Source organism: Mastomys coucha, unplaced genomic scaffold (assembly GCF_008632895.1).
Source record: "Mastomys coucha isolate ucsf_1 unplaced genomic scaffold, UCSF_Mcou_1 pScaffold6, whole genome shotgun sequence".
Classification (NCBI taxonomy): domain Eukaryota; kingdom Metazoa; phylum Chordata; class Mammalia; order Rodentia; family Muridae; genus Mastomys; species Mastomys coucha.
The window spans coordinates 113,898,998-113,926,289 of NW_022196912.1; the positions used below are offsets into that span (position 1 = coordinate 113,898,998).

The following is a 27,292-nucleotide window of genomic DNA, read 5'->3' on the forward strand; positions in this document are numbered from 1 at the left end:
AGAAGAGGAGGGAAGGTGAAAAAGGAGAAAGAAGAGGAGGTGAAGGAGAAACACAAGAACAAGAGAAAGAAGAAGAAGAGGAGGAGGAGGAAGAGGAAGAGAAAGAGGAGGAGGAGGAGGAGGAAGAGGGGAGAAAGAAGAAGAAGAAGAGGAGGAGGAAGAGGAAAAGAAAGAGGAGGAGGAGGAGGAGAAGGAGGAGAAGGAGAAGGAGAAGGAGAGGATAAGGATAAGGATAAGAATAAGAATAAGAATAAGAAGTAGTAGTAGTAGTAGCAGCAGGAAGAGGAGGAGGAGGAGGAGGAGAGGAAGGCTGCGGCGGCGGTGGTGGTGGTGGCGGCAGCAGCGGAGGCCGCAGCGGGTGGCGATGACTAATGCTATTCTGCTATTCTTATAGACTGGCATTTAGCTCAGTTGTCATTAGAGAGGCTTTACCCTGCAACTGATGGGAACTGATGCAGAGACCGTGGACGAACATTAGGTAGAGCTTAGGGAATCCTGCAAGGGAAGAAGGATTGTAGGAACCAGAGGGGTCAAGGATACCACAAGAAAACCAACAGAATCAACTATCCTGGGCTCAGAGAGGCTCACAGAGAACCACCACCTACCAGGGAGCCTGCTGGGACTGACCAATGCCTTCTGCACATAAGTTAAAGTTGTGTAGTTTGGTCTTCTTGTGGGACGCCTAACAATGGAAGCAGGAGCTGTCTCTGACTCTGTTGCCTGCCTTTGGGTCTCTTTCCTCCTACTGCCCCATCCAGCCTTAATAGGAGAGGAGATGCCTAGTCTTGCTGCAACTTCATATGCCACGGCTGGTTGATACCTATGGAGGCCTGCCCCCTTCTGAAGGGAAATGGAATAGGAGTGGACGAGGGAGGGGACTGGGAGGAGAGCAGGGAGGGGATATAAACATAAATAAATAATAAAAAAAATTATTGAATGTGTGTTTTGACTCCTTTAACTCCAAAAAGTAATGGCAAAAAGCAAATCACTTTTCATTTACAAGGCCAGTAAAATAAACCATCACTTTAGGAAAAAAAAAATAGCATTCAGTGAGAAAGAAAGCAATGCGTAAGATCTGCTCTGATCATGGCTGCTCACTCAGATGGCTGAGAGGCACAGTGTAGCTGCATGGTTCAGTGGGTAATTCATAAGAAAAGGGAGCATACGATTGCTGTTTGTTAATTACAGAGTCAGATAACACATCCATATCTGGAGTGATAAAGTATGCACGTCATCATTCCACAATTGCATAGTATAAAAAACAAATGTTCCTTAGTTTTTTTAATAGGAAAAATATTTAAACTGTATGTTTGCTACCACTTACAATGAAAAAAACAAACAATCTAATAGCACAAATAACTCTATTATGAATAATCATGTCTTTTCAGACTATTTTCCCCCAAAGTCATATACCTCGTATTTTAAGCTCAGTGGAGTTCAGAGGCACTGGGTGCACATTAAACTGTATAAACACATGGTCCATAGCATGCACCTCAGGTTGTCTACCAGGGCCATACACATCCAAACTCGAGCCTCTTTTCTGGAGACTATATTTTCACTTAGCACAGCTTTCCTTCCGCAATACCACAATTGCTCTCCAAAGCTAATACTTAATAATTTAGTACTCTAAAGCTTTGCAACAAATACAGTGATGTAAGGTTTGTAGATTCTGCTGCCTTTTAAATAGCCTAGAAATAGAATTCTTACTTCTAGCTCCACCTGCTGTCACAATAGTCAAACCGAAAATTACTGCATCAGACTCGTTTATGTCAGATCTCAGACCCAATGCATTATCTGTGCCTCCACTTGGGAGCTAAAGAGTGTGTTCTAGAAAACTCTAAATTCAAACACAGTGTTGAGTTCTCTGTGCACACTGCTTCACTTAAACAGTTACCTACATACACACGACCGGAGTTACAAACCAGGGCCACCACACCAGTGGCACCACCAAGTATAGGGCCTGGCTGTTTAGTCGTGTTCACTAACAGGTCTACAGAGGTGTGGACAATCTGTCAGTGTACCTGGTCCTTACTGGTGTTCTGTAGACTTTTTAAATAACAAGCCAGTGCCCACATCCCCCTGTTCAGCAGTGTCACTGGGAGTGGCCTCACAGGACACCAGCCTGAGGCTCACAGCTTAGCAACTGTCATCTTCCTGCATGGTGAAAAACAAAAGACAGATAATCCAGAAGAAGCACGGGCTGCTTTTTGCCTCTGGTTTCAGAGAGCTCAGTCAGTGATCCCTGGGTCCTATTACCATGGCTGGAGTCCATGATGGGAGAAACTGTCCCTTTGACAGTGTCAGATATATAAAAAGGAGAGACAAGTGCCCCAATGTCCCCTTCAAGGGCACGCAAGGCTAATTTCCCTGGACTGGGTCCTACCTCCTAAGGCCCCACCACCACCACTCAGGAGTGTCACAGGTTGGGACCCAGCTGTCCATACACAGTCTTTGAAGAACATTTAGTATCCAGACCATCATGAACGCCAATTCTTTTTACAAATCCTTCCTAACACTGTAAGTTGGAGCACTTTCTACACAACTGGAAAATATGTCCTTGTGTTTTGTCATCTATCCTCAGAAAGAATGGCTGCTTTTCATGTTCTATGATGAAGATACGTATTTATTTTTACTTCCCAACCTACTTAACATGTGTGATACAGATACGCCATATAGAAAGAGACTCAAAAGGTGATTTTTCCCCCCTACTTTGTGAAAAGCTGTTTCCTAGGAGGGTAATCAGCTTTCACCACAGGGGTGAATGTATTCAAAAAATCAAATAAAACTATCAAATTTTTTTTCCTTGAAAGTTCCATTATGTATATCTTTTTGTGGTTCACAGTTCTAAGCTTCAGGGTCAGTGCACACAGAGAAATCCTCTTGAAAATGAAGCAGTCTGGTGTCTGGCTATCATAGGGAGCTCAAATTAAAAACTGCAATAAACCCAGAGAGAGTGAAGGAGAAAACAATAAAAATGCCAGGTTACTTGGCTATAAGGCTGGTCCTAAGGTTTAGCAAAGAAAGCGAGGTTCATGCTCACTGTACCATGCATTAATTTTCCCAAGGACCGAAATGCCTAAAACCAAGGGCTTAAAAGGATGAAGTGGCCCTTAATAAAAAAAAAAAAAAAAAAAAAAAAAAAAAAAAAAAAAAAAAAAGGGATAATGTAAACCTTTTCTAGTCTGAGGAGTAAAATTCAGACTCTGAGTTTTGGAGGCTATGATTGGGGGTATAATGTGTTTGTATAAAAGGACTGTAAGTCCAGAAAGCGAAAGTGACAGGTGACATCAATATGCTGGGCTGTCAGAGCACAGGGACATGCAGAAGACTGACATGTTCTTCCACCTGCCTGCAGAGAAGTGGATTAACGAGCATGGGATCTATATGACAAGAAACCAAGCTTTTCTCTATCACTGGGAAGGGAGGTAAAAAACAGGTTACAACAGAATAGACACATTATTCCTAGGAATACAGACAGCAGTCATTACCTTTTCATTATGCACATCTCCTGATCATATGCATCAAAGGTCTTGGTGCTAACAGTGCCAAGTCCTGCCTTACTCAGCAAGTTAAAGCCTCCACCTTCTGGGCACACTAGCCCTTACTGCCTTTCCAGTGCTCATCTCCGTGAGATCAGTGAATGAGGATGGACAGGGGCTATTTCCAATCACACACTATACTCCTTATGGGGCTAGAGGGAGCAGAACTCCAAGGAATTCTGGTTTGAGAAGGATACTTTCTTAATAGCTGAAGGCATGAAAGATTAGGCTATCCAGGTCTAAGAGGAAAGTATGTGTTGGGACAGCGTTGGTACAAAGAAAGAAACAGAGACATTAATGGAAATGCCATAGGGGAAGAGTCTCTGAGAGTGTACAGGAAAAGGCCTTAGAGAACAGACAGCTTAACCTGCCATCTCCATAGCCCGCCTTGGAGTGGCAGTGATGAACATCTCAGCATAGCATGACAATACCTTGGGCTTTTAGGAGAGTGGAGTGTATGGAGGGCAAGTCGGAAATTATGTTGTATTATGCCCAGCAGAGCAAAGGGATCCACAGGACTGGAGGAGAGCCTGTGGTAACTCTCTACATTCATTTATTGCATTCTCCTCTTGGCTGCACCCCTTACCCAAGTCCTACCCACCTTCAACGGCTACTTCTAGGAAGGAAGCTTCGTATCCTCTCAAGAGTTCTGTCTACAGTATTAGCACAACATCCAGCCACAAAAGTGATAATACGGGCTGGAGAGGTGGCTCAGAGGTTAAGAGCACTGATTGTTCTTCCAAAGGTCCTGAGTTCAAATCCTAGTCCATGAGTTCAACCACATGGTGGCTCACAACCATCTGTAACAAGATCTGATGCCCTCTTATGGAGTGTCTGAAGACAGCTGCAGTATACTTACATATAATAAATAAATAAATCTAAAAAAAAATTTAAAAAAAGTGATAACACATCTTTCCTGTAACTTCCCTAGTGGAACGTAATTGTGAACAAAAATTTCCTTGGGTCACTGTCTCCTAATTCCCTCCTGTTCCTACAATGAAGCATATATACCATTCTCTAAATGAAGAATGAAATAAACTTATGGATGTATATATGTGGGCAACACAACTGATCTTCAGATTATGATTTCAAGTTACAGCAGCTTTAGTTTCTATGCAGCTTCCTGCTAATAGAAAAAACTAAAAAGCTAAGTGACATGCGAAAACTTCAGTTACACCTTGACCTTTGTTCTCAAATAGGAGCCTGAAGCTCAAGATACACACAAGGACAGGACCTTAAAGACTAGCATACGGAAATTTAAATTTAGGAAACTATTGTATTTACTCAGTTAGCAAATCAAACAAGACAGTAATAGACAAGGCACGCAAGCCAACTGACCATTAACCTAATCATCTACAAATTAGTTTTCAATTGAACTTACATTGGATAGCATGACTAAGTCAAACAGCCTATAATTACCATGACGATGAATCAATCCCTTTGATTTTCCCATCATTCAAATCTGAAGGTTAAAATTAACTTCCAGGAACGCCTTTTCTTGAATAAGTATGAGAGTAAAAAGAGGTCATTTTAAAGGAGGCCAAGTTCTTTGTCCTTCCCATGCCTCCACACCTTCCTTCCTGGACTGTATTCTATAAAAGAATTGGGATAAAAATGGAGATAACTGTGTGAAGGAAGACTCAGAGGAACCCTCGGTTCTTATCTGTCGTCTTTACTTAGCATACAATAAGCAAGGGCACCATAAAATTTATATGCTGCTACTCATGCAATTTATACAGTTTATCCTACAATGGTACAGATCATCTGGGAGTCCTATATTCAGGGCATATAGTCTTTGACTTTCACAGAGCTATGCTGACATGTCCCGGTATTAAACATGGACTTACACTGAAGAAACTTTAAGGAAGAGCCATAAAACTGACTACTGTATGTACTCAATGGTCTACAGACTTGGATATCAGCAACCTCGCCTCTATAAGACAGCATGCGGGACCTATCCCAGGCCTGGGACCGGCCTGTCTACAAGGTTTTGACGGTGTGGGTGCTCACTGACCATTCCACATTTTTCTCTATCTGCTCTGGATGCTAGGATTCAGAACAAACTCTGAAACCAGTGACTACTGATCTGGAACCTGTTGATTTGCCGTTTGTAAACTGACACCATTCTTGATTTCAACTCATCATGTTCCTCAGGGCAGTGAAGACCAGCCTCAGTCCTGTTGTAATCATAAACACGATCCACAGCATTATTGAAAATCAATGGCGATGAGAGCAAGGCTGCAGGGCAGATGGCATCAGTATGCTCCTTACTAGCCAGCTGTGGCATTATGGGTAAATGATTTAACTTCTCTAAGCTTCATATTTTTCACTTCTCAAAGGAGGAGGTTTGATAATATCAGAAAGTTGATTATATATCTACTACATAGTGCTCAGCACAGATCTGCATATAACTGTTCAAGAAATGATACCTGTAATTACTGTCTAAAAAGTAATAAATGATGTTGCACATGCAAACATCTCTTATAAAGAGCTGTACAAATGCCAGGTTATGTTCTGTTCTCTTCCGTATCAGTCTCCTCATATTAAAATAGGGGACAGGTGGGTGTTTCTAGGTCTCTTCTAGTTGCCAGCTTCTTCCATCCATCAATGTACTCAGAGAAGCTATGAACGAAGTCTTCTGAGTGAGGAAGTCCGTATAATGGCATCAGTCTCACTGGAGATCTGTCACCTAACCATATAGCCTGACTTTGTTTTCTCCATGCCCTTTGTCTTGTCTACCCTACATGGTTGTTACTTACTCCCACTTGCTTATTGGGTATGAAAAGTAAAAATGTCAGTACTACCTTTCTGTTACTCAAGTGAGAATCCCCCCACACCCCTAAATTCCCCCAGGATGAACTTTTCTCCCAGCTTTCCTATACCTACTTTTAATAGCTTTGGTTCAACTTTGAATTTTTCTTAATTTTCACGAGAAACTTCTAACAGACATGACCCATATTCTAAGAGGACTTTGAATAAGCCCTTGGAAAATAGGACCCGGGCAACCAGGTACTGTTCCAAACTAGAAGTGAAGCACATCCTTAGGACTTTGCCCTTACTTAGATGCAGCTGAGTCAAGGTAAACCAGGGCTTGTTCCTAGACCTCATCTAGGAAGCTCTACAGACTAAGAACCCTGCATAAGCATCTGCCATGACCTTGTCTTGAAAAAGAGCTATGAAGCCAGGTATGGTGATAGGGGTCTGAAATGCCAATAATTGGGAGGTACAAGCAGGAAGATCATGAGTTCAGGGTCATCCTTAACTATGTAGAAAGTCTGAAGTGCTAGCCTGGGCTAGCATGAGACTCTGTCTTTTAAAAACAAACAAGCAACAAACAAACAAACAAACAAACAACAACAACAACAACTACAGGTAGCAGAAAGAGAATTCCCAAACACAAAAACCCAGAACGACTTTAGAAAATGGATTACCAAAATTGGTACATTCCAGGAAGCTAAGGCCAACACTTAACTCCTTCAGTGTCAAAACCACATGGAGAGAGACTGGAGATGGTTCCGTGGTTAATGGCCCTTGCTATCCCCACAAAAGACCCAGGGTTAGTTCTCATTACCCACATGGTGGCTCACTACCACCCACAGGCACACACATACATGCAAGCAAAAGACTCATACTTGTAAAAGAAATATGTGAAGAACACATTATAGAGAGAGACAAAATATTTGAAGACATTTAATCTGTATATAAACCATTTCCTTCAAGAAAAGTGCCATGTGGTAAATATGACCCTTATGATCTATTGGGAAGAAAAGGAGCCGATGGTGTGAAATTTGTTTAGGATTGGCAGTTCTATTAGAAGAAATTCATGTTAGCAGCAGAATTCAATGGTAATTTCTTGTGGAATAGTTACTTAACTGTTTCTCTTGGATGTTTGAAGCCTCGAGTTTCACCAGGCAAGTAAACACAAACTGAAGGTGGATGGAGAGAGTTGGTGTCCTAGTTATATAAATCTATTCCCTTAATCCTGAAGAAAGAGATGCTCTAAGGAAGATAATTCGATATTGATCTCAAACTGGGAGAAGGAAGATACTAGAAATTTAGAGACGACTGCAGGTCTGCACGGGTAATTTTGAAATAAGATACTAAGCACCTACATTTGATCTCAACTTTGCAAACTAATCCTTCCTCTGATATCCACCTGAATTTCTCAGATGTCCAATTTACTTCGTAACCTTTTGAAATACTTTAAAATTAAATTATAGAAAGAAGCATCCTAATGATTCGGTTGAGAGATGGCTGTGAGAATCATCCTTTGATATTAACCGTAAGGAAGTGACTCCTGGAGTAAGTCCCCAAGCACATTTTCAAAATTAGCCCTGAGTCTGTTTTCAGTTCTGAAAAAGTCCAAGTGAGGCAACCCTTTGGCCATAATAAATCTGAGAAAAAGCCAGAATAGGGCAGTCTTTTCACTATGCACAGACGCAGGCATAGAAGAAGCCACCCCAGTGCACCTGAGTGTGGAATACTTGCACCTGCGCATTAACACCGTCCAAAGGAAACTCCTTGACTACTGAAGATGATAGACGCTCTGAGTGAAGGCAGCGTTCGACTACTAGAAAGCCATCAAGGATGGGAGTTCATGGTTGTAAGCCATTTTCAGCCACAAGTCAAACCTTTCTCGGACATCAAAACTAAGCAAACAAAAAGAAGGGGGTGTACCGATAGCATACTGCAGAGCAGCCCTGATGTAACTGCAGAGCACTCACACACACACAGGAAACACCTCTGGAAGGCAGATAGGAAGCCTTCTGCTGGAGTTTATCCTTCAATACGCACACCACTTTTGACATCTGGGTGAAACCCTATGAATTTAACTCATCTGGAAATGCCTTCTCATGGTTATATCTTATTAAATGTGACAGAGCATTCACTAGGAGGGAGGCCTAAGAACTTACTAAGTGTAGGGATAGTTACCCTGGACATCAACCTTTATATCAAAGACCTCACGCCAAAGGCATCAAGTTAGGAAATCTTTCTTTCAGAATACAAATCTCTCTGTACATGTCAGAGAACCAAACAAAGTCAAGGTAATCTCTCAGTTAAAGAAAAATTCTTCAGTGAGGGGGCTAAAGAAATAGCTTAACTGGTAGAGTGCTTACAAGCATGCAAGAGGCCCTAAGTTCAAATCTCAGCTCTGCAGCAAGCCAGGTATGGTAGCCCATGCTTGAAGTCCCAAGACTGGGGAAGTAGAGGCATCTTTAGCTTCTTAGAGAGCTTCGGACCAACTTGAGCTGCATGAGACTCTAGCTCAAACAAGGAGAAAGAAATCCAGACCAACAGCAGCTAAAAATTCTTCATGTGGTCAGATCCTTAATTCAAAACCAGAGAACATACATAAGAAAGAGACCTATTCAAGTAATGACTGTTAAGGCGCTTTCGGCCCCAGTCATCCTAAACATACCAGAGGGTCGCAGGACAGAGAAATACCATTCGAAAATGATGCGTGAGGGAAGAGCCTTGTCCCGGTGGAATAGCCCACTGACTATCAGGGGACCCTTGCGACAGAGAAACCCAATCAGAACTAAGGAAGCAGTAGGGCCTTGTGCGAAAGGACAGAACTCCGTGTACATGGAATAAAAACATGAAACCCTAAGGGGGACAATGTAGGAAAGGTTTCACCAAGATATTATAATTAATTAAACATCAAAGAAACAATATTTTAAAAATTTTGAAAGTGTGAAAAATTTCAACAGGAAATTAAAAGCTTAGGGAAGCTATATTAAGGTAGGAATTATGTAAAACACCCATTCTTCAGAAATTCTTGTTCTAAAAGCCACTCTTCATACAGAGTATCGAGGTCTGTGTATTAAAGCATGACATGGGCTGGGTGGTTAGTTCAGCTATTGAAAGCACTTCAGTCCCTATCACCCACACTGGGCAGCTCATCCATGCCTGCAACTCCAGTTCCAGAAAATTCAGTGCTCTCTTCTGTCCTTTGTAAGCACCTGCACACACATGGAGCATATAAGAAAAGCAGACACACGTGCATAAAATTAAAAAATAGGAGTAAAGAAATGTGTTTTCCATTTAAGTACTATGAAGATATTTTATGATAGCACTTGTGAGGTCGCTGTGTGAGAGTAGATGTTCTTGAATAAGACCTGGGTTTAGCTCCCAGCACGCAAATGGTGGTGCACAACAGTAAGCATTGCTTCTAGACTCCGCCCAGCAGTTACCTGGCAACAGCCAGGTAGGCCTGGCTTACTATAAAAGGGGCTGTTTGCTCCTCCTCGCTCTCTTATTCTTCCTGTCTCTCTTCTCTCCCCCTCTCTCCACCCCCTCCCCACTTTCTCTCCACATGTTCCTGGCAGGCCTCTGTCTGTCTGTCTGTCTGTCTGTCTGTCTCTCTTTCTGTCTCTACTCCCTTCTCAACTCCCCTCCCCATGCCCTAAATAAACTGTATTTTATACTATATGCATTGTATGGCTGGTACCTCAGGGGGAAGGGATGCCTCAGCATGAGCCCACAGAGGCACCCCCTTCCACCATCCCATCCCATCCCATCCCATCCCATCCCATCCCATCCCATCCCATATTATACCATACTATACCATACCATACTATACCATACCATATCATACAGCATATTAAAAGATACAATTATCTTTTAATGTAACAATTTAAAAATAGCATAGCATTATGTTCCCTGTAATACAAAGATAGTATAGGAAAACTAGAGCTATAGCTCACTAGTAAGTACTTGACCAGGACGCATGAGACTCTGCGCCCAATCCCTAATAACACGAACAAACAGTAAAGAGCAGTTTAGGCTTGATCGGTGAAACAACAACTGAGAAAAGAGCCCAGGCTGGCAGTGCGTTTCAGTAGTCTCTCCGGCAGGAATGGTATCTGTGTGACTGATACTTATACAAGGTTTGCAAGAATAAGGCTTGCAGTCACAAACAAATCTAAGCGGCTGGATACAACTATATTACTCACTAGACGCCACAGGTGTGTGTAGAAAATGTCTACTTGTTTTTCCTTCACATTTTCAAAATTTGTAAGGGTAAAGTTTCATAACATAGAAAAGTGGAGAGAAAGAGACACAAAACGCTCAGACAAACAGGACTATGATTTTATAAATGTTTAGAAGAAAGAGAGCAGAGACTGTAAGTCCCAGTACTTCTTCTTATTCTTTCTTTGCTATCTGGTAGACCTCATTACTGAAGCCATCTGGCCTAGAGTATCCTTTACAGGGTTTTTACTCAAAATTCAAGAAATGGGACTGTACCTGTTATCTTTTTCTTCTTAGGCTTCTAGTAGCTTCTGTCTTTCAAGAATCTGGTGACTTAATCTAAGTTGTTAAACTGTTGGTATAAAGTTGTATATCCTAATTACCCTTTAAATAACCATGGCCTCACCTCTGTCATTCAGGAGACTGGTGATTCCTTCTACACCCCAACTATGTGGGCAAGCTTGTTTAGTCCCTGACTTTAGAGAGATTTTTTTCATGTTTCTCTGTATTTAGTTTGATGCTGGCTATTGCTTTGCTGTATATTGCTTTCATTATGTTTAAGCATGTACCTTGAATTCCTGATCTTTAACCTGAAGGGGTGTTGTATTTTATGAAAGGCTTTTTCAGCATCTATTGAGATGATCAAGTGGTTTTTGTCCTTTGAGTTTGTTTATATAGTGGATTTATGTTGATGGACTCCTGTTTCTTTTTTATAAGACAGAAACCTAGCACTACTTCCTAAGGACTATTTTCAATGCATCTCATAAAGATGTGAAATCTTACCATTTAAATTTAAATATTTTCAGCTGGGCGGTGGTGGTGCACGTCTTTAATCCCAGCACTTGGGAGACAGAGGCAGGTGGATTTCTGAGTTTGAGGCCAGCCTGGTCTACAGAGTGAGTTCCAGTACAGCCAGGGCTACACAGAGAAACCCTGTCTCAAAAAAACCAAAAAAAAAAAAAAAAAAAAAATTAAGTATTTTCTAACTTTTCCCTTTGACTTTACTTGTCCTATGCATTCTAGAGAAATGTACTACTTAGTTTGTAAATCGCTGGGACTTTCCCTGGACATCCCCTACTATTGACTAATATAGTTTGACCACAAAGAACAAATATACTGTAAGATGTGATCTGCTATATGAAGGGTACTATGGAGACGTGTGGAGAAGTTGCTCAGTAGTTCCAGAGGGGAGACCTCTACATGTGACAACTGGGCAAGGCTGCTGGTGGACAGTGCTGTGGTGAGTCTTCTACAGCTTCACTAACTGAGGTGTACTTGCTCCATTATCCACAAGAATGTAGAGATGCTAACCACCACTGTAGACTTACTGTTTTTCTCCTCCATTTCATCTGTCTTTCTTTTCTTGTATTCAGAATTTTGAATAGCATATAAGTGTTTAAAACTGCTTGGTATTCTTATGAACTGACTCTTGTAACTCTAAAATGATTGTGCTTATTGTCTTAGGTAGGGTTTTACTGCTGTGAATAGATACCAGGATCAAGGTAACTCTTATAAGGACAACATTTAATTGGGGCTGGCTTACAGGTTCAGAGGTTCAGTCTATTATCATCAAGGCAGGAGTGTGGAAGCATCCAAGCAGACATGGTGCAGGAGGAGCTGAGAGTTGTAAATCTTCATCTTCACCTGGAGGCTGCTAGGAGAAGACTGGCTTCCAGGCAGCTGGACAAGGCTATTAAAGCCCAAGCCCACAGTGACACATCTACTCCAACAGGGCCACACCTCCTAATGGTGCCACACCCTAGGCCAAGCATACCCAAAGCATCACACTTATCCTGAAATATTCCTTCTTTTCAAAGTTTACTGTATTTTACCTTTTCATTGATTTAGAGAACTATCTATAGTAGTCCTATATATTTTTTCACCTTAACTGAGACAGGGTTTCTCTGTGTAGCCCTGGCTGTCCTGGAACTCACTCTGTAGACCAGGCTGGCTTCAAACTCAGAAATCCACCTGCCTCTGCCTCCCAAGTGCTGGGATTAAAGGCGTGCACCACCACTGCCCAGTGAGCCTTTATATTTAGAGTGGACTGTTCTTTAAAAATAAAACACAAAGTGAGGAGAACTCTATACTCACCAAAGTTATCAACACTATTATACTGTTACAGAAACATTCCAGATTATAGTAATATAACACCAAAAACTAATTCTTGCAGTAAAAAGGAAAGAAGCTATTAAGGACATTATTTGATCAATTGGTAAAAATAGAATATAGATAGTAAATTAGATTAAAAAAAGTACTGGGGAAAGATACAGTATGGGGGCAGATGATATGACAAACTGGAAGACATTAACAATAAATGAATTTGGATAAAGGGTATAAAGCTGTTTTCTTACTATTTTTATTTTGGAGCTTTTTTAAGTTTTAAATTATTTCCCAAAGAAAGGCATACATAGTTTTGAACAACCAAACCAGCATGATCTGGATCGTATCTCTGCAAACAAAAGGGTGCTTGCCCACTTGCTAGCTGGCGCGTGCGCTTGCGATCTCTCTCTCTCTGTCACCCTAACTCCTTTTGCTAAGCACAGAAACATGTTCTTCCACCTTTCAAAAAAAAAAAAACAAAAACAAAAACAAAAAAAACCAAACAACAACAACAACAACAACAACAACAACAAAGGAAATGTCCCCTGACCCATGGTCACACCTGACTTACCAACTACTCCCACGGTCCCACTTTATTTCCCTGTTATCTCCAACCTGCTCTAGCCTGGCTGGTGACATCACCACACACTAATTTTGCTTGCTAGGGTCACACATACTTCCAGGTGGCCAACTGCAGTGGCTGCTCCTCACTCCTGCTACCTGACCTGGCAGTCACACTTAAGAATGGCTGGCCACGCTCTTCATAAAATACCACTTCCTCTGGCTTTTCAACCAATATTCATGATTCTCCAGATCTGTCATTCTTTAATCTCCTTTATCCATTCCTCATCCTCATCCTGCCATTAAGTTCTTAGTCCACACAGTTCCATCTCACGCATGATTTTAAAACTCATCTACCTGCTTATAGTCTCCATTTTATTTCTTCACCCCAGAGCTCTCCTGAGTTCCAACGTGCACTCAACTAATCTGACGTGGATTAAGACTTCTGAAATTTAACATCCTAAAAAGTGAACTCTCGACTTCCCCCAGCTTCAAACAGTCAATCATTCTCTTTCCTTCTACTTCAGCATTACTCTTAATCCTCCTGCTCAGATGAGACGACAGCATCCGAGCCATGGTAGGGCACGCCTGTATTTCCGGCCTGTAGGAAGCTAAGATAGAAAATCAAAATTTGAGGCCATGGTGGGCTACATAGTAAGACCTGGTCTGTGACAGTTATTCTGAATTGTTCATTCAAAGGGAGTTGGAATCGCCATGGAAACTCAACATGTGTGTGAGGGAGCATCTAGATTAGCTAAATGTGGGTGGTGCCATTCCACTGGCTGAAGCTTGGGTTGAATAAAGGAAAGAAGTTGAGTAACACACTCACTGGTCTCACCTTCCTGGCTATGGAGATGTCACCAGCCACCTCAGACTCCTTCCACTGTGACTTTCTGCTCTGAGAGACTGTACGCAGCAAACAGGAGCCAAACAAACCCTTTCTTCCCTAAATTGCTTTCCTGAAGTATTTTATCACAGTAACAAGACAAGCAAATTGTTCAAATCTCCCCCCACACATGGAAAATTAAAATGGAATCATCCTATGGATGTTAAATTACGTGACACTTTTGTCTTCATGTTTTTGAATGGTTTAAAATTTCCTATTATAAACCCATCATGCTTGTAAATTAACTAAATCAAAAGGAAAAGAACTTCTTGATAAGACAGTGGATGTCTTAGTTTAATTTATGTTGTTATGATAAAACACTCTGATGACAAAAGATCTGGGGGAGAAAAGTTTATTTTAGCTCACTATTCCAGGTTACTGTTGTCATGGCAGACTTACCATAGCTTGTCACATGTCACCCACAGTCAAGAACAGAAAGAAGGGAATGTGTGCCTGCTCAGTGGTCAGCTTGCTTTCTCTCCTCATACAGTCCAGAGCCCAGCCCGTAATGGTGCTGTCCATTCTCAGGATGGGTCTTCCCATTTCAAAGAAAAACACATGCCCACAGGTGCCACCATCACGGAGGCTCTCTTTCTTGGTTGTGTCAAGCTGACAACTAAAATGAACCACTACTGTGGATGGGAAGGTGCCTCTATGCAACCTGCAGGAGGAGATGCCACGGAGAAATCAGCCTCTCCACTGTAGCCTCAGCCAGTGTCGGAGAACACAAAGATGCATACTAAACAGTTGGCCCAGCAGGCACGATAAATCTGGCGGCCAGGAAGAGACACCTAGTTACAAAGGTAAACCCAACTAACCAGGCCTTCCACACTCTTCAGGGCCCCACTTTAAGCAGGATTCCACATGGGAACATCAGACATGATGAAATCGATTGCTGGCCGATGGAGGGAGATTTGGGGCACAGACAAAGGGAACATGAGTCCACACAGCAGGAAGAACATAATGACTTAAGCTGTGAGTAGCTGGCATCAGCAGAGACAGCCACAAAACCATTCGAGGGAGAAGCAGAAAGCATATCCAGCCAAGTAGGAAGATACTGAGGTCACAGCATCTCCTACTGCAGTTCATTTCTCTTACTTAGTTTTACAAGTACTTTCCTACTTCGCTTATTCAAGTTTCCCTTTCTGTTGCTTTGATTAAAAAAAAAAAGTCCCAACAGAAGGAACTTTAAGGAGAAGGGTCTTTATTCAGCTTACAGATCCAGGCCATGGTTTATCATTAGGGGAAAGGCAAGGCAAGCACTTGCAGCATCCAGCCATAGGCACAGTCAAGAGCAAAGAGAACGAACGCTGGTGTGTGCACTGAGCTCAGCTCACTCCCTCACCTTAGACAGGCCAGGATTCCCAAACTCAGGAACAGTGCTACACAGTGGGCCGGGTCTTCTCACGTTAATACAATCAATGCTGCCTCCCACAAGACATGCCCATGTGCCAATCTGATTTAGATAATCCCTCATTGAGACTCTCTTCTTAGTTGGCTCTAGAGTATATCGAACTGATAATTACAACTATCATACTTATATGGTTTTGGCTTATAACTTGTCTGAATGTAACCTCAATGGCTCATCATATGGCTTTTCTGAATATCTGAGGTTTTGGCTGTACCTATTCTGTATTTCCTCTACTATTTATCATATGTCTAACCCACATATTAACTCTCTCCCACCTCTAAGCCATTGTCTTAGTTAAGTTTAGGTTTTACTGCTGCGAACAGACACCATGACCAAGGCAACTCTTACAAAGGACAACATTTAATTAGCGCTGGCTTATAAACTGAGAGGTTCAATCCATTATCATTAAGGCAGAAACATGGCAGTATCCAGGCAGGAATGGTGCTGAAGCTGAGATTTCTACATCTTCATGTGAAGGATGCTAGCAGAAGACCAGCTTCCAGCCCACATTCACAGTGATGCACCTACTCCAACAGGGCCACACACACTCCAACAGATCCACACTTTCTAGTAGCAGCACTCCTTGGGCCAAGCATATACAAACCATCACACCCATACATTAATACTTTCTGTCTATTCATACTTTACTCTCTCATTCCTTCTTCCAAATATCACTTTACTACATAGTTATTAATCCTTTAGCTTTAAAAATTATTAAGCACTATGAATAATTAACTTATTCTCTAACCTGTTCATCCGCGCTTCTGCTTCTGAACCGAGTTAACATAAAGCGTTCTGTCAAGTTATTGTATCTGCCACTGCTTGCTTAAGCATGCACAGTATATCTTAGTTTATCTTAGGACACACAGCCCTGTCTGAGATCCTTCATTCAGAAGTGACTTTTTAAAGTTGACTATTACTGCAGTTATATACTGGGCCTATCCATTAATTATGGTTGCTTCTCCAGACAGTATTCTCTTGGAATAGCACACAGGTCATGTCTGGTGCCCTGAAAACCTACTGGTCTTAACTACTGAGCTCTGTACCTCCAGTCCAATGGAGATATTTGGATGGGCTTGAAATAAATCTGTAGATTGTCTTTGCTGGTAAACCCATTTTCACAATGTTGATTCTGCCAATCCATGAGTGAGATGTTTCTGCCTTTCAGCTTCATCTTCAATTTCTTCTCTGTTTTAAAATTTATACTGCAGAAGTCTTTGGGGGTTTTTTTGGCTAGATTTAACCCTGGGTGTTTTGTTTTTGTTTATTATTATGAATGGGATTGTTTTCCTGATTTCTTTCTGTGTATGTCCATTATTTATATAGAGAAAAGCTACTGATTCTTGTCTTGATTTTATATTTTACTACTTTGCTGAATGCTTTGCTTGTCCTTTTTTGTTTGTTTGTTTTGTTTTGTTTTTCGAGACAGGGTTTCTCTATGTAGTCCTGGCTGTCCTGGAACTCACTCTGTAGACCAGGCTGGTCTAGAACTCAAAAATCTGCCTGCCTCTGCCTCCAAGTGCTGGGATTAAAGGTGTGCGCCACCACTGCCCGGCTAATGCTTGTCATTTTTTAAGAGTTTTCTGATGGAGTCTTTAGGTTCTCAACCTTCCTAATGCGTCAATTTCTCACGTGTGGTCACCCCAACCATAAAATTATTTTTGTTGCTACTTTATGAATGTAATTCTGCTACTATTATGAATTGTAATGTAAATATTTTTGGAGAAAGAGGCTTGTCAAAGGTGTTGAGACCCACAGGTTGAAAACCACTGCTTTAGGGCCTCATCATCTACAGATTAGCATAATGTGGGTTATTTCTTTCTTGTGTCCCCTTCAGTTCCTTCTCTTGTGTTATTCCTCTAATACTTAAATGGCCATACTGAATAAGAATAGAGAATGAGAATATACCCTTCTGGGTATATTTCTAAAGGCCTGTGAATTAACATAGCATAGAAATACCTTCATGGGATGGCTATTCTTGGTTGTCAACTTGACTACATCTGGAGTTAACTATAATCCAAAAAAATGGAGGGCACACCTGTGAGGGATTTCTCCTTAATTTGAAGTAAGAAGATCTGCTTCTAATCCAGATCTTGAAGTAGGAGCACACATACCGTTAATCTGAGATACACCTTCTGCTGGAAGCTTTTATAAGGAAATGAAAGAAGGCTTTTGCTCTTCGCTTGTTTGCCCTTGCCTTGCTAGCAAGTCCTCTCTTTCACTGACTAGAACCTACTTCTTCAGGGTTCCAACAGCTACTTTAGAATGTTGAGACACCCAGCATCATAGAGCAACTTCTGGATTCTTAGCCTTTCTACTCATAGGCAGCCATTGTTGGATTAGCTGGCCCATAGCCTGTAAGTCATTCTTATAACCCCCTTTCTCAATATACAGATATAGAGAGACTCATTCTATAAGTTCTGTTACTCTAGAGAATCCTGACAAATACACTACATGTAATATTTCTTGCACCACTACAATCACAAAGATATGCCACTGTCCTGTGTGTCCATCCACCAAATGGGTAAAGAAAATGTGGTATATATACACAACAGTTTTATTCTGCCATAAAAAAATAAAATTATGTTGTTATCTGAAAGTTAAAGAAAGCAGAGTGGGGTGCCATGAGGTGAGGAAGGGAACCAGCAGTGGGGGAAGGGTAGGGGGAGGGGGAGGAGAAGGGGATCATGATGAGTAAGGACAAACGTGTATGAAAATACTATAATGAAACCCATTACTTTGTATACTAGCAAATTTTCTTTTCCATTCAAAGCTTTTTTTTTAAAATAATGAGCTACAACTACATGTTTTAATCACATTTCTTAATTTTAGCTTTTGACCATCTACTAAAAAATATTAACTTTTGTATTACCAGAAGTGTTGGGATTTATTGAAGACATCACAGCATCTGCTTCTATCTAGAAAAGAAGAAAGATTAAGAGAACATGAAATTTTATCAGATGTTTCAAAGTACAAGTTCCAAATTCCTGGACTAAGGGAAGACACATGTTTTATGAGAAGTCAACTTTATTGAACACAGTCAACAATAACTTTACTTAACATTATGATAGTCATTTTTCTTGTTCTTTAACATATACAATGAATACAGATCTGCCATAATGGTCCCTAAATTTTCATTCCACTGACCAATAGCTTAAATATATGAAATCACTTTGGCTGTCTTATATAGATTATAACCTAAAATCTTTCTGCTTTATTAAAAAACAAGTAGTTGTTGCAGTAGCTTTATTTTTCAATTTTCCTGATGCTAAAGGAAACCCAAGCCAGGTGTGGAGGGTTCATTCCAGATGGAATTACAAGTGAGACAGAGGCAGGAAGAGAGAGCCTATTAATAAAAGAATTTAATGAAAGAGTAACACGTGATCAGTGCAGAAACAAGATGTATATAACTTGTTAAATTTAGTAGATACCACTGTTAACAGTTTGGTCTCTTCTAGAGTATTGCTTATTTTGGCCTAAACAACATAAGACATTGTAGTGAGAACACACCACTGTAAAGCTCTGAGACCTGCTTTCAGGAAATATTAACACAGAAGCATTTCCCTCCCATTGGTGACAGGGGCTTTATTTGTAAGCATGAAGGAAGCTGAGCCTTGATGGTAACTGACTTTTTTTTTCTGCTGCCAGTCTTGAATCTTTCACAATCTTGAGTCCCTGCACCTCCCTGGCTTCCCAGTATCCCTTCCCCACAAATCCTAGTCCATCTTTGTCATGAATTCTCCACTCATCTTTAAATGCAGGCTTCCCCAAAGCTCTTTCCCTGGACTGGTACTGTTCACAGCTTCCTATGGAATGGCATTTAGTCTTCCAATTTGAGCTACCCCTTATAAACTGAGCCCCAAATCTACTTCCAGTACCACCCCACCTCTCTACTCCAGTGAGGCTCCTGTATTTAAGAGGTAGAACTCAGAACTCCTTACAGTATCTAACGATCAAATATACAGGGAACATTAGTTACCACCTCAAACTCACTTTGCGCTCCCACCCCCATCTCACTGACTCCCCTGAACCCACTTCCATCTGGATTCTCTCCTACTTAGTGACATCACCACTCTTTTACTACCAGCACATCCAGAAGAACACCAGGGCATAGTTTGTCATATGGGCTACAAAGGGCTCCTAGATGCTTCATAGAATATTAACGGAGCTCCTTTAGTATAAATGACACCTATGATAGATAGCTGCCCACCCATCTTGTTCCCCTCCTTCCTGTTGGTTAAATATCTTCTCTTTCTTGATGTCTATCAGTTTGCTATATGCTATACAAAAATGAAATTGCTTCAAAGCAGAGACTGTATTTGTTCACCTTTACATCTACAGCAGCTAGCAGATACTCCTTTTATTAATCAGATTCAATAAATTTCATTGTGCAAACATCAATGTATAAGTGAGTTATTTCATAAGTCTTTTATGAAATGATATTGTAGTGTCATGGTTCCTCAAAGTAACAATTCATATTTAATTCTTCAAAACACATTCTACAATAGGAATTTTTTATGTCTCATTTGCTGACTTCCAATCAGTATTTTATATATTCAAAAATTGAAACTTTAGCCCTGAACCTAGTCTAAAACTTAAAATATGAGAAGGCAGACATCGAACATTTCCTCTCTGATAAAAATTCCTCTCTGGTAAATGCCTGACAAGTGTATAGGTGATTTACTATGGTTACTAAATTTGACTGTTTAGTGACCTACAACCAGTTAAATATGTCATTAGCCTAAAAATTAAAATCTGAGGGCCAGTAAGATGTCTCAGCAGGTAAAAGCATTTTCTATTATGCCTGGTAATCTGAGTTACCGGAGACTCCCATAGTCAAAGGGAAGAACAGACTTCCATAAGTTGTCTCTGACAGCCTCCAACTCCCCCGTACATGCTCATACACATAAATACCATATGTTCTTAAAATTATCTAACAAAAACCCCATAAGCCCTCAACCCAATATGCACAGCAAAAGCTGACAAACGTCATCAAGCCTATGCACATTACCACACCACTGTCCCTGCCATTAAATTCTTTACATGACCTCAAGTTAAAATAAGTAGACCCAAGGGGGATAAAAAGCAAAATGAGATAAGCTATCTTTCCAGGTGAGCCCAGGTTAAATATGATGCTTTAAAACATCCAGCCTTCACAGGTCACCTGCCGTGCAACTCCAGGTGAAATAATTGCAGGTTCGCAGAGCAGCCACAATTTTAGAGCCAGTCCAGGCTAGTACTCTGATCTCATAACTGGCCTCTCAGGAGCTAAAAAAATCTCCAACCACTCTAAATCTACCCCAGATTGCAGGTCTGCAAACCCTGTGCGGGGTCAAAATATATTTATGGTGGAGTTGTGGTGCATTCAAACACACTGAAGGGCGCCGAAAAGGGATATCAGAGTCCCTGGCTACCCCAACCCATGAGGAACAGGAGAGCCCTAACTGTTAGTTCTAGAGAGAGGGGTTTGGGGGGAATTCTAGGCAGACTTGAGTGCTCCTTCTGCTTGATGGTTGTGGTTTACTCTTTGGTATTTGGACATTGTCTTGACTCTGATTAGTTCCAGTTTGGTAGCTTAACAAGAATGGATCCGTCTCTAGACTGCTTATAACAGGCAAGCAGAACGGCAGAGACGGGGTAAATAGGAAACCCTCAGACTAAAATAGAAGGTGCGCTGGGGTTCAGCTGTGGTCTAAGTACTGAGGAGCTGGGCAGCCCTTTCTGGAAACTAACAGTCACAGCGTTTCAAGTACACCCTCCACAGGCTCAGGGTAGAAAGAGTGTGAGAATCAGAGGATGTGGGGGTCGTGGCACACAGTGCTGGCTTTTGGGCATGATGTGGTTTCTGCACCACTGAGTTCACAACAGCTGTGATTACCTGTACAAGACTTAGCCTGTCAAAACCCTGCCAGGGAAGGCAGAGGGGCTCCGTAAGATGCCCACCTTCTGAAAAACCACCCTAAGGAAACTCACCAGGCCACAGTGTTCCTGCTGGCCTATCTATCTATCTATCTATCTACCTACCTACCTCTCTCAATGAAGAAAAAAATAAAAATGTACATCCTGAGACTTAGCAATTATATTTCTAGGAATTTTGATATTTTTGTTTGTTTTTCATTGTTCTAAAACGTCGTGTAGTCCAAATTGACTTTTAAATTCCCGATTTACATATTCATGATTTATTCTCACACACAAGCACACACGCACATGTGCACATGCATTCCACAAAAGACATGTTCTATGGATGTATGTATATGTAAAATGATGCTCACTGAGACAAGGCATGCAGGTTAATTCAAACAACAAAGGGTAAACTGGCTAAAGAGAATATTCTACAACTCTATTTTAAGATGGTAATGCTGTGTGGTTTGGGTTTGCTGCTAAGTGTAAAATGTATGTCAAGATAAAACAGTATAGAACTTCAGTAGAAGATTGTGCCTATACCTGGATGTAGAACAATACAGAAGAAACTAGTTAACCCCTGGTAAGTGGGACCCTAGTCTAGTGGAAAGAGAAGGGATCTTGTGGACTGTATGAACTTACTACTTTTACCAATTAAACAAAGCCACCCAGAAATTTTACTGTATGTATCAGCTAGTAGGTGGATTCCTCCTTTTACACCACCTTCCCTTCCCTGTCCTCCCCTCTCTACCATCCCATATTTCTTATAAATTTTAGGACACTCATGGAGATGTTTTGTTGGCTCTTCCGGCATAGATAACTAATTGGCGACTGTTTTGGGGCCTTTAAAAGGGGAGGGTTTGGCACAGGATTCAGTGTTGGAGACATTTTAGGCTTATAAACCAGAGATTTGCTCTACTGATATCAGAAAATACTCCTGGCCAATTTTCTTAGGATTGATTCATTTCTACAGCATTATCCGCCCCATCCAAAGAAGGGAGAAGAGGAAGGGAGAGAGAGGGGAAGAGAAAAAAAGTTCTAACCTTGGAGGGTTTGTACCCAAACAGCATTACAATCGCAACCTTAAAGTCCTCTCGGCTTAGGTAGCCTTTGTTGTCTTCATCGCAAGCTTTAAATACCTACGGAATATTAAACATCTACAGTTAGTAAGCCAGAAACCAGAAACACAAACACCTTAAACTCAACCTGGTTGTGGAGCTTTCAAAATATGGTTTCAGTACTCTAGTTCTAATTCTCAAGTAATATAATGGTTGAGTTAAAGATTTCCCTTTGTCCGCTCTTCCCAAAGTTTTAAGGAATTTGACAAAGTTTAAGGGGCTGACAAGTCCATTCCGCTAAACCACTGGAATAAACTGTACGCGAAAGCTCAGTCCTCGGATTTGGAAAGTGATGCTAGGGGATGGGAGGTAGAGGGGATTATCCGTGGACAGTGTGGTGGGCGGGGAATTGATCAGAGCCCTGCAGCTATGCGTCGGTTTTAAGACCAGTTCCTTTCAGGGCAGGCTAGAACCGGGTTGAGGGAGACCCAAGAATGGTGACAGAAGTGGCCCTGGTGAGGCTTAAGTGCGAACTCGGGTCGCGCTCCCACACCTACTTCCACCCATTTCCTGCGTTCTGAGGCGCTGGCTTCGCCTGCTCGCGGCCTGGCGCCTGCCCCGGACAGAAACATCCCCACCGACACCGAGACCAAGCCAGGCAGCTCCTCCGCTCCAGCGAGAACGCGGAACAGCCACCGCGGCCACGCCCACTCCCGCTGGGACTCAACTTCGCCGCGCAACTCCAACGTCTCCTCCCATTGGCCAGGCTCCGAGCCACTGGCGTTGATCTCGTACTGTCATTGGTCAAAGACGCTGTTTAACAACGGGGAGGGGCTTCCAAGGCCCACCTCCAGATCCTGGTCCCGCCCCTTCTCGATTTTCTTGACTCCTTAAGAGCTGGTGAGGGAGATCTGCTTTCTTAGCTCGTTTTGACAGCTTCCAGGCTCTCTACCAAACTTACAGTAAACCCTCTCTGATTATTCTGACCCGTGTCTTTGCTACGTTTAGTAGGAGATACACGTAGAATGTGAAGGAAGCGCACAAACACACACACACACACACACACACACACACACACACACAAATTGAGTGAACGCCAAAGGTTTTTTAAATCAAGAAGCCTTTGGACTGCCTTCTCAGAGCAGCTACTATGTCGATGTTCGCCGTCTCGGTAACCCTGGCGGGTAACACTGTGTCTAGGACAATTAAACGAAATGACCCGTTTTGAGTGTTTACACAGAATTAATTATTCAACCCCCGGAAGGCGATGCCTGCCGTGAGGCTGACTTAAGGAACAGCACAAGAATTCCAGACGACATCTTTATAGAAGATGAGGAATAATACCATCTACCCTCTGGCAAACCAGTGAGACTGACAAGAACATGCCCGTTTCAAAGGAGAAACCTTCAAAGGAGGTTCTGGGTCTTGTGGGAACTCATTTAACTTTTTATCTAGCCTTTTTAAAGTCTGAAGCAACTGCCTTTTTCTTCATTTCCCAAAGCACGCCTCTCTCTTAGCCCTAAGAGCCTGAAGCTGACTAAAAGCAGCCCCAGAACGGAGGTGTCGTTTGCAAATTAACTACGAGAGGGGCTAGCTACAGCTTTCTGTTTCCCTCTTCTTTCAACAGGAAACCAGCAGGGAAGTGAGCCGCCGCCACACCTCTCTTTTCTGGCCCTGCTAGTCTCAGGCAAACGAGGCGGTGTTTAGGACCCAGCGGGGGCCTCTCCGGAAGGAGAAGCGGCGGGCTGGCTAAGCGGCAGCGCCGGAGAGTTTGAACTGCACGCATGCGCGCGCGCGCTGCGGAGGCGGGGTCTCGGCGGCGGCGGAGGACTGGCGGGTCAGGTAGGTGTCTGCGGCTGCGGGCGCCGGCTCGGGGCGGTCTCTGGCGGCGGCGGCGGTGACTCTGCGCCCGCCCTCCTGATGGCGGCGCGCTGGCCGCTGCGGTCTGCTGGGGTAGCTGCAGGCCAACAGGGCTCGGTGCGGACCTCGAGCAGAGCGGCGAGGCCGGGGTCCTTGGGCAGGGTCCCCTCCGCTCTGAGCCCCGGACCCTGCGGTCCTAACCCGTGGTTCGCGCTGCAGAGCCGCTGACCCTCGCTTCCTCCGTGGGCCAGGCTCAGAACCTCTCTGCCCTCCGTTTCCACACCAGGGACAGACAGCCGCCGTGAACTAGGGCTGGCTGTCTTGAGGGTGAAATGAGTCTATACTCTTGGAATTATGTCTGGGCAGAGAGATGAGCGCCCGGGGAAAGTTGGCAGCTTTACGATTTGCTTATTGGATGTGCCCCCAAGTTACTGCTCCTTGACCGTCGTCAGCACCCCCACAGCCCAGCTTCTGCAGAAGCGTCCTTATCGCCACGTGTGCGCAAAGTTGTTTTGGATATGATCATTTTCAAAGATTAGACGGGCCGAGGCACTCTTAATAAAACACACACTGGGAGTCCCATTGTTTTTAGAATAAGATGCGGCTTTTAACTTGCCTTACAGTCCCCACCATTAACATATGAATGGTTCTTTCTGGACCATTCCTATGTTACAGTTAGAACCTAGCTACCTACCACCTCCTGGCCTTCAGCAGGTTAGATTCCATCTGTCTGGAATGTTGCTCACCTGTCCTTTAGCCCGCTGATCCCTTTTCCTCCCAGGTCTCATATGCTACCCACAAATGATTCCAGGGAAAGGTTGTCCCTGTAAAATGTAATGAGCATCTGTAGTCATCTTGACTTTTAGGCTTTTTATGTGTAAATGTGTGCTTTTCACCCTGAAATTAAACTTGTCTGGGATAGAAGCTGTGTATTGTTAACTATTCTCAGTTCTCAATTCTGCTTACTTCCGGGCTTAGAGGAAGGACCACCTTGGAGGAATCTGGTGTCTAGGTCATAAATGTCTGAGTAGTGTCTGTATAGAAGAAATACAGGGTCTGCCCAGCCAGCCGGGAGACAGTGGAAGCAAAGTTCTAAGTGGAGTGCTTTTTGACACCTGTGTGTGTGTGTGTGTGTGTGTGTGTGTGTGTGTGTGTGTACACATATACAGACAGTTTTGGAGTGTCTCCCTCCATTGCTCTCTGCCCTGTTCTAGTGAGTCTGAATCTCACAGATCCAGACTCTTTCAGGGTGGCTGGCCATTGAACCCTGGGGACCTGCTTGACTGTCACAATGTTGGGATTACAGGCATGGGAATTATGCTGGGCTTTGGAAGTCATGGCAAACCCTCTTATCCACTGGTCAAAGCTCTAGCCCTCCATGGACATTTCTAAAGCCCTTAATGAAATTTCTGATGGCATTCTGCGTTTGTTGTCTGGTGAAAGGATTCTATAAGATTTTTTGTTTTTCCAATCTTGGTGCAATATCCAACATAGCCAAATTCCATTGCCTCACCTGCCTACTTAGTTTTTATTTATTCTCTGTACACATATGCTGCTATTTTCTTAATATTTATTTGAATCCACTCCTGTGTAAATACTTTTACAAAGTAGACTTTATTTTTTGCTATTGTAGCTGTAGTGGAGCCACAAGCTGCATTCTGCTGACAGGAAAACAAGTGTTACAGGTGCTTGTGGAAGAGTCCGGGGGCCCACTGTGTGTAGTTCAGAAGCAAAACGTAAAGCATTTTTTACAACTCAGCTTTCTCCTTAAGTAGAGACTGAATTGGAATGGGAGGGGGGTGCTGTCATATGTGCTCAGTCAGTGGCAGGCCCCAGTTACCTCCACTGTGGGAATCACTGCTGCTTTGGATCAGGGACTTTGGTGAGTGGAGGGGATACACCTGTATTCTCATTCTTTTGACATCCCTCGCTGCCACTGTGACTTTGTACTTCTGCTGTGCTAGGCAGTGCCTGGTGAGATAGAAAATGAACAGTGGAAAGAAAGTCATGGGGAATCTGTCAGGCTGGGCCTTGGTTCCAAAAGCTCCCTGGCATGCTGGGAACCCGGTCCTGTGTGAGGGAGCAGTGAAAGCAGCGGATGCTGACCAGATCCATTCCTCCAAATTAGAAGCCATTTCCTACATGATCTTGACATTTACATCACAGCAGCTCCACTTCAGCAGGAGAAGGGCCTTGTTTTCATAATGAGGTTGGTAACCTGGTGGACCGAATGACAAGGTACAATTTCATTAGCTATCTCCTCCCTTGGTAGACAGCCCTCCAGGGCAGTTTTGAATGTCAGCAATCTCTACACTTAAAGTATGTGTCCAGGGGGCTTTGTTTTCTGATAAATGTCTTTTTCAAAGTTTTATTTCTGTTTATTTTACCAACTCCTCGTACATTATTAGTAGGGATGCCCCTCCCCCCTTGTGGATCTAGAAAATGTAGATAACACTAAAAACTGGAGAAATTGTCTGAAGAGTTTAGAGTTAGCAGAGAGTATGTTCAGGCCTTTCAAGGTTCCAGGATTCTGATTTACTGATATGGACCACGGTCCTTGTATTCACCTGGGGATGTCCTGGCAGCAGCCAGCATCTGAATGATAAAGATCAGCATGGTGTCCGTGCAAGGATGACACACACATTTGCGAAGGATTTCATATGTTGGGAAGGGGAGAAACTGATATGGTGGTGCACACCTAATCTTAGCCCTGTAGACCGTGGAGCAGGAGAAGTGAGTGTACCCAGCAAATCTGGACTACAGAGCAGGATTCTGTCTGGAAAACCCAGGAATTTACAAACAGTTTCTTTCTCAGGCTGGAAGCAGAACCATTTCTCACCCCAAATTCTGAGACCTACTCTTTGCTTTAGAATGAAGAATAAACGTACAACATCCCAGTTTTTATTTTATTTTATTTGTTTGAACAGTGCTGGGGATGGAGTCCCTGGCTCACCCTGGGTACTTTTAAGGTACTGGTTTTTTGTCTGTTTGCTTGTTTGTT

The 27,292-nt window shown here is 42.6% G+C and overlaps 2 protein-coding genes across 13 annotated transcripts in view; one reads left to right on the top strand and one right to left on the bottom strand.

The window, feature by feature from the left end:
* Efcab11 (EF-hand calcium binding domain 11) overlaps positions 1 to 23,153 on the bottom strand; it is a 239,261-nt gene extending 216,108 nt beyond the window's left edge. For all 12 annotated transcript variants that reach the window (XR_004114629.1, XR_004114632.1, XR_004114630.1 and 9 more), the window contains exons 1-3: positions 22,989 to 23,153; positions 22,417 to 22,512; positions 18,345 to 18,390 (exon numbers count right to left, since the gene is read on the bottom strand). Coding sequence is in view for 8 of the 12 variants with exons in the window: in XM_031357441.1 (XP_031213301.1) it covers positions 18,345 to 18,390; positions 22,417 to 22,512; positions 22,989 to 23,063 (217 nt within the window). In the remaining 4 variants the exon portion in view is untranslated. The remainder of the gene's footprint in view (positions 1 to 18,344; positions 18,391 to 22,416; positions 22,513 to 22,988) is intronic.
* A 101-nt stretch (positions 23,154 to 23,254) lies between these two features.
* Tdp1 (tyrosyl-DNA phosphodiesterase 1) overlaps positions 23,255 to 27,292 on the top strand; it is a 75,903-nt gene continuing 71,865 nt past the window's right edge. Inside the window, exons 1-2 of the mRNA XM_031355667.1 lie at positions 23,255 to 23,331; positions 24,059 to 24,273. The gene's annotated coding sequence lies outside the window, so the exon portion shown is untranslated. The remainder of the gene's footprint in view (positions 23,332 to 24,058; positions 24,274 to 27,292) is intronic.